Consider the following 7500-nt stretch of genomic DNA (forward strand, 5'->3'; position numbering starts at 1 on the left):
CGACGACGACACACACACACACACACACACACACACACACACACACACACACACACACACACACACACACACACACACACACACACACACACACACACACACACTTGGTTGCCGATTAATCGCGTTGTTGTTCATAAATTTCGACAAAGAACCGACCGACAGCAGCAATCTGACGACAAGCAACCCACGTCTATCTCTACCCACCACCACTGCACCCTACCCAAGCAAGAAGGAAGATGAAAGTGACTGTGAAGTCGATGAAGGCAGGGACCTTTGAGGTCGAGGCAGACATCTCAAAGCCCGTAAGCGTCCTCGCCGCTGTCGCTCCTCTTCTCCTCTTATTGTTGTGCTTTGGTTTTACGTGAAATTGGAATAGTTATGGTTATGTCGACCCGAACCTCCTTGCCGTCTACATTGGCGTCGTTTTCATCCATTCGCTCTCTGTGTGCGTGCGTGTGCCTGTGAACCAACGCAGGTGCGTTTGATCAAGGAGGCCATTTATGCAGAGAAGAAGTCAGACGACCTGCACCCGGATGCACAACGCCTCATCTTCTCCGGTCGGTTTGGTTGTGGACCTGTCGAGAGACGAATGGTCTGTGTGGAACGTGCACACAAGCAAGCGTCGTCCACTCACATTTCACCCTTGACACATACCTGCGCGTCTTGCTGGTTTGTTGTGGCTGCCTTGCTGTGTCTGCCTTGCTGTGGCTGCCGTCCCAACAGGCCGCCTTCTCAAGGACGACGATGTCCTGGAGTCGCTCAACTTTAAGGAGAATGACTTCTTGGTCGTGATGGGCGGCAAGGTACGTTGGAACGCACGCGCCTGTTGTGTATGTGTTGTGTGCATGTTGTGTGTGTGTTGTGTGTGTGTGTGTGTGCCTGAACGTCTGTGTGTCATCTATTCATGCTTTCGTTTCTTTATGCTGGCGTGTCTCCTCTCCCTCTGTCCTTGCCTTTGTCTCTGTCTCTGGCCCTGTCTCTCCTTTGCTGCACACGAAGCAGAGGTTGGTGAGACTGACCAAAATGATGACGGCGAAGCTGTCTCACGGCACACGTGCACATGCACACACGTACACGCACGCACGTCACCATGTGCTCCTTTGTTGTGATAACAGCGCCCTGCAGCGAGCAAGCCCGCGGCCGACAAGAAGGACACAGCCAGCAGCAAATCGGAGGAGACGCCTGCATCGTCATCAACGACAGAGCCAAAGCCCGCGTCCACAACAACTTCCTCCTCAACACCAGCTGCACCTTCGTCTGGCCCAGGTATGCACTTGTCTCTCTGTCTCTGCTGTGAGCGAGAGAAATGTACACGGCACTATTGTCTTGCATCACATGCTGTCATTTCTCACCGCTGCCGCGGCTGCCGTGTTCTGTATCACCCTTTTCCTTTGCATGTGATGGACTTAGCCGCCAGTGAGGAGAGCCTCAACACACTCACAGCCATGGGCTTTGACAGGGCGCAGGTGCGTGCGTTTGTGTGTGTATGTGTGTGTATGTGTGTGTATGTGTGTGTGTGCGTGTGTGTGCGTGTGTGTGTATGTGTGTGTACGTGTGTGCGTGTGTGTGTCGCGTGTTGCAGTTCTCTGTGTTTGGTGTTGTTCGTTCCACCCATCTTCCCCAACACCACACCTCGCCACTGTGCGTGTGCGCCCGTATAGGCTGAGCGCGCCCTCAGCGCCGCGTTTGGGAACATCGAGCGTGCGGTGGAATATCTGCAGAATGTGAGTTGCACGACACACCAGCAACGAACGCGTGTGTGTGGGGGGGGGGAGAAGTAGCCTGTGGTGGTTATGGTGGTGGTGGTGGCATTGTTTATCACGGCGTGCATGAATGTGGCGCGCATGTATTCATACGCACGGTCACATCCAAACATTGCACATTTCCGTGCGCGCGCGTTTCTGTACGTGTGTTCGCAGGGCATTCCCACGAGTGCCCAGCCAGCAGCACACCAGCAAGGGGAACAGCAGCAACAGCAAGGAGAGGGCGAAGCAGACAGCACGACAGAGGAGCCCACAGCCGAATCGACAACCGAGGCATCACCCGCTCATGCCGTACTGTGCTAATGCAGTGGTCCAAGGCTGACTCCAAACATCTGTCCATAAGCGCGTAACGTTGAAGTAACACCATGCTAGGAGGCCCCCCTGGTAAGGTGTTCGTTCGATTTTCCTTTGGGTGGCCATGTAAACAAGGGCTGCTCCACAGTACACCTCGCGGTTGGGCGTTTATGTCCCTATGTATTCGTCTTCACTGCGGTAAGAGCACAAGGAGCTAGTTGGCGTCTGCCATGATAATTCATCAGGAAAAGTGTGATCCCTTTCATAGTTATAGTCCTCACGACTCTGCCCCTTACAACTGCTGAATCCTTTGTGCTCAACCACTTTACATTATGTGACCATCATAAGTTTACACGCTCCTTAAAGCCTCTTTAAAAAGTCTGTGCATTCAGTGTGGTCTCGTGTGTGTGTGTGTGTGTGTGCGCGCGTGTGTGTGTGTGTGTGTGTGTGTGTGTGTGTGCGTGTGTGTGTGTGTGTTGCAATGAAGACGAGAGCTGAGGTTCATGTGTCCCTAGTGTCGTGTGCTTTTAACACTGTATCTACTGTGAAGCGCGCACGTCTGCTACCCATCCACCCATTCACCCATTCAACCGCTTCGTGCTTGCGTGCCCCCAGGTCTCTCGCCCGACAGCCCCATTGCGTTTCTTCACATTGATCCCGCCTTCAACCAGCTGCGTCGCCTCGTCCACCAAAACCCAGCCGTGCGTCCCTGCCACTGCTGTCATTGCCTGTGCACTTGGGCGCGCGCGTGTGTGTGTGCCTGTGTGTGTTTGTGCACTTGCGTGTGTGTGTGCCTGTGTGTGTTTGTGCACTTGCGTGTGTGTGTGTACTTGTGTGTCCTTGTGTGTACTCATGTGTGCGTGTGCGCACGTGCCAAATACTTGCCTCCAACGAGTGCTCATTGCATTTGCGTCCTGCATGTCCTGCGTATCCTGATTCACCACCATCAGCATTTGCCAAGCCTTCTGCAGCACCTTGCCTCCTCAAACCCAGACCTCGTCCAGGTATGTGTTCGTGTGTATGTGCGTATGCATGTGTATGCGTGTGTTTATGCGATTCTATGTCTATGTTTCTGTGTGTCTGTTTCTGTTTCTCCCTCGAGATTCCTGTTTCATCATTGAGGATGATATCCACCTCATCTCTCTTGTCGCTGCACACACACACACACACTCGCATATACACACACACACACACTCGCATACACACATACACACGCGCGCGCACACCAACAGCTGATCAACGACAACCAGGAGGACTTTTATCACCTGATCAACGCGCCGTCTGTTGCTGCGATGCCACAGGGTCCGCCGCCCGGTGCGCAGGGGCTGCAGCTCTCCCCAGAGGACGCCGAGGCCATTGAGCGGCTCGTCGCCTTTGGGTTTGACCGCGCCACCGCCGCACAGGTGCACACGACCCCCCGTCCTGTGTTGTGTTGCGCTGTGTTGTGTTGTGCTGTGCACATGCATGTTGTGTTGTGTTGTGTTGACGCAGAGAACTTGTTGATATCTGCTTGCTGCACCCTCACCACACCTCCACCCTCACCGTGCTGACAGGCGTACTTTGCGTGTGACAAGGACGAGAATGCGGCCGCCAACTGGCTGTTTGAGCACGGCAACGAGTGACTTGAAACTACATCCACGCATCCCCACATGCACGCATCTGCACATACACATACATGCACCAAACTGTCATTACTATGACGTGCATGTGCGTGTGCTCGTTGCTCGTCGTTTTCGTCGTTGCTTGTCCTCGTGTCTCGTTTGATGTGAATGTCCGCTGTGCCCCTCTGTCAGCTGTGCCCCTTTGCTATCTCCCCTTTCCTCTTCTCCCCCAACAACACCGACAACAGAACCACACACACCCAGCAACGCTGGTGCAGTGCAAAGCAAAACAACACACCAACACCAACAACAACACCACACACGTCCTCCAAGAAAAGTTTTTCTTCGATTGCGCAAAACGAACAACAACACAACGACTATCAAGAGTGCCACTGACCCACTGACGAACAACAAACAACAACAAGAGACCATGGATGGACAGACGACCAAGAGGGCAAAGTGAGTTGTGGTGCGGTGCTGGAAGGATGTGTTCACACGACTCTGTTCGTATGCGTGTTTGTGCCCATGTGGTGTTGTAGGCGGTGTGGAGGAGCAGTCAGTGGCAAGGGCAACTGCGCTGTCCGCAATACGTTCTCGTGTGTGCGTGCTTGTTGTTCCCCCTCCCCCAATGTCTTGGATCTTCGCGTGCTCACGAACAACGTGCACCGCAGGCTGGACACCCCAGCCCTGCTTGCTAAGAAGCGCGACGGCGAGGAGCTGAACAACAGCGAGATTGCCGCCTTCATCAAGGGCGTCGTCAACGGGGATGTTGGCCCGGACCAGGTTGGCGCCTTCCTCATGGCCGTCTACGTCCGAGGTATGTGTAGTGGGACACAAGCACAAGAGCAAACAGTGAACAAGCTCCAAAGCCGTGAAGGAAAGGGAAAGGGGAGCTGGGGACGTTGGTGAAGTGTCAGTATGCTTCGATATGCTTCAACGTACCTCAATAGTGGGTGCTGAGTGACACTGCCACAGCGTTCATATGCGTTGGCTGAGCCTTGAAAGTGTCAAACCAAAACGTGTGCGCGGACGCGGTGTTGCAGCACATACACGCGCCCACGAATCATTCTGAGCACCACCACGCGCCCTCACCACTCGCCCTCACCACTCGCCCTCACCGCTCGCCCTCACCGCTCGCCTTTTGATGTTCTTCGGTTGTCCTGCAGGCATGTCACGCGACGAGACGGTCGCGTTGACGCGTGCGCTCATGGCCAGCGGCGACGTCGTCAAGTGGGAGCCCGTCCTGGACGAAGTTCAACGCAAACTTGTGAGTTTATGGATGCTGATGTGTGTTGGCGTGTGATGGCGTGTGTTGGCGTGTATTGTGTTGATGTGAGAGAGTGAGTGAGTGTGCTGGCGTGCATTGTGTTGATGTGAGCGAGTGTGAGTGAGTGTGTGTGTGTGTTTATTTCCGCACGTGTCTATATTGTGTGCTTGTATTTGACACATTATTGGCTGCGCTGACCACCCGGCAACGTCATACACCACGTGTACAGGTTGTGGACAAGCACAGCACTGGCGGTGTTGGCGACAAGGTGTCGCTGCCGCTCGCCCCAGCCCTCATTGCGTGCGGCTGCAGGGTACGTTGAGCAACATAACAACAAAAGCAACAAAACAACAAAAGCAACAACACGTCAGCAGTACAGCACAACTCGTGCGCTGTTATCTGCAACGCTTCACCTCAGCCTCTCGTGACAACATACGTGTGTTGTGTGTGTGTGTGTGCGTGTGTGTGTGTGTGTGTGTGTGTGTGTGTGTGTGTGCAGGTGCCGATGATCTCTGGTCGCGGTCTCGGCCACACGGGCGGTACCCTGGACAAGCTCGAGGCAATCCCGGGGTACAACACCGCCTGCCCACCCACCGAGGTATATAGCCAACAAACGTGTGTGTGTGTGTGTGTGTGTGCGTGTGTGTGTGTGTGTGTGCGTGTGTGTGTGTGTGTGTGTGACTGAGTGAGTGAGTCTCTCTCTCTCTCTCTCTCTCTCTCTCTCTCTCTCTCTCTCTCTCTCTCTCTCTCTCTCTGCCTCTCTCTCTCTCTGCCTGTCTGTCTTTCTGCCTGTGTGTGTGTGTCCGCACCTTGCCTTCAGTTTGCCTCTTCCGTGAATCGAAGCTGCCGCCTCCTTCCGCCTCACTCCCTGAACCATCTCACACATCATCATCATCCACCGCCATCACCACCACTGCGCCATGACCCGTGCTGCGTGCCAGCTCGCCAAGGTTGTTGCCGACGTCGGCGGCTGCATTGTCGGACAGTCCAAGGACCTCGTGCCCGGTGACCGCATCCTCTACCACACCAGGTCGGTATCCTGAAATGGTCTTGTGTGTGTGTGTGTGTGTTTGTGTGTGTGTGTGTGTGTTTGCCTGCCTGATCTGCTTGTCTGTCTATCTGCTTGTCCGTGTGTGTCTGTGAGTGTTTGGCTTGATGTACACGGCTGAAATTGGCATTCCTTTAACCAACCTGCCCGCCGCATGTTGCTTCCACCCACCTTGTGCTGTTTTTTTTTGTGCTGCAGGGATGTGACGTCCACCGTGAGCAGCCTTCCCCTCATTGTCGGCAGCATCATGTCGAAGAAGCTCTCAGAGGTGCGGCCGAAACACACACACACACATACACACACAAGCAAACAGCATCATTATCACCATAATCATCATGATCATCATCTGCACACGTTGTGACATCATATCATGCGATTTGTCACTTCACCCCTGGAACATGATTGCTGTTTGTCTCAATCGTTTCACACCCATGCGTATGCGTGTGTGTCTGTGTGTCTGTGTGTATGTGTGTGTGTCTGTGTGAATGTGTGTGTCTGTGTGTGTGTGTGTGTTTTCGTCACGCAACCCAGAGCCCGGCCGCCCTCGTGCTCGACGTGAAGGTGTGTGCATTCACGTGTCAGGATGGACTGCAGTGGCTTTGGCTTCCTGCTGTCGTTCAATCGCTATGGGATGACACGTCGCAACCTCTTCTGCACACGCACACACATTCACACACACATTCACACGCGCATGCACACACACACACATTCACATGCGCATTCACACATATTCACACACTCACACAAACCCGTGCACTTGCCCCAACACTGCGTTGTCTCGCGTCGCCAGGTTGGCTCTGCTGCGTTCATGAAGACGCTGAAGGATGCGGAGGCGCTTGCCACGACGATGGTTGAGGTTGGCAAGCAGCTCGGCGTCAACACCCGCGCCCTCCTCACCGAAATGGATTGCCCCATCGGCCTGACGGTTGGAAACTCCCTGGAGGTCTATGAAACTGTCAAGTGCCTCAACGGCGAGGGCCCGAAGGACCTTGACGACCTGGTGATCCTTGAAGGCGGGCACCTCTTGCATCAGGTCGGCCTGGCCGCCACCCCGGAGGAGGGCATGGAGAAGATTGCCGACTCAATCAAGACAGGGACCGCGCGCGACGCGTTCAAGCGCATGTGCATCGCCCGCGGTGCCACCGAAGAAACCGTCGACAAGTTGCTCAAGGTTCGTCTGCGGTGTGTTTGTGTGTGTGTGTGTGTCTGTGCCTGTGTGTGTGTCTGTGTGTGTCTGTGTGTCTGTGTCTGTGCCTGTGTGTCTGTGTCTGTGCCTGTGTGTCTGTGTCTGCGATGAAACCAGTTACTTTCAACGTTTTTGTTGTTTGCTTGTGAACTTGTGTCCAATCTCAATCATGTGCGGCTCTCTCCGTGTCCTTGCCACTCGCAGGATCCCTGGAGCGTGCTTCCCAAGGCGAAGACCAAGACTGTCATCAAGGCCGAGGCCAAGTGCGCACCAATCGCCACTGCATCTTGACTGCTGCCGACTTCACACACACACACACACACACACACACACACACACAC

The 7500-nt window shown here is 54.4% G+C and overlaps 3 protein-coding genes across 3 annotated transcripts in view; all 3 read left to right on the top strand.

Moving 5' to 3' along the window:
* Positions 1-148: 148 nt before the first annotated feature.
* On the top strand, positions 149-2066 carry PTSG_04716 (uncharacterized protein; the record flags this gene model as incomplete). Its single annotated transcript, XM_004993981.1, has 7 exons — positions 149-302; positions 476-557; positions 724-803; positions 1116-1266; positions 1411-1466; positions 1662-1724; positions 1920-2066. Exons 1-7 carry the CDS (start codon positions 237-239, stop codon positions 2064-2066), a joined length of 645 nt encoding a protein of 214 aa, XP_004994038.1. The 5' UTR covers positions 149-236.
* A 221-nt stretch (positions 2067-2287) lies between these two features.
* Positions 2288-3679, top strand: PTSG_04717 (uncharacterized protein; the record flags this gene model as incomplete). Its single annotated transcript, XM_004993982.1, has 5 exons — positions 2288-2307; positions 2689-2758; positions 3008-3061; positions 3290-3460; positions 3611-3679. 5 exons carry the CDS (start codon positions 2288-2290, stop codon positions 3677-3679), a joined length of 384 nt encoding a protein of 127 aa, XP_004994039.1.
* Positions 3680-4010: 331 nt separating this feature from the next.
* Positions 4011-7500, top strand: part of PTSG_04718 (thymidine phosphorylase) — a 4790-nt gene continuing 1300 nt past the window's right edge. Inside the window, exons 1-10 of the mRNA XM_004993983.1 lie at positions 4011-4117; positions 4330-4475; positions 4825-4925; positions 5155-5238; positions 5425-5523; positions 5867-5955; positions 6172-6241; positions 6505-6534; positions 6764-7144; positions 7364-7422. Of these exons, the coding sequence (XP_004994040.1) occupies positions 4089-4117; positions 4330-4475; positions 4825-4925; positions 5155-5238; positions 5425-5523; positions 5867-5955; positions 6172-6241; positions 6505-6534; positions 6764-7144; positions 7364-7422 (1088 nt within the window). The 5' untranslated portion in view covers positions 4011-4088. The remainder of the gene's footprint in view (positions 4118-4329; positions 4476-4824; positions 4926-5154; positions 5239-5424; positions 5524-5866; positions 5956-6171; positions 6242-6504; positions 6535-6763; positions 7145-7363; positions 7423-7500) is intronic.

Source organism: Salpingoeca rosetta, assembly GCF_000188695.1.
Source record: "Salpingoeca rosetta unplaced genomic scaffold supercont1.11, whole genome shotgun sequence".
Classification (NCBI taxonomy): Eukaryota; class Choanoflagellata; order Craspedida; family Salpingoecidae; genus Salpingoeca; species Salpingoeca rosetta.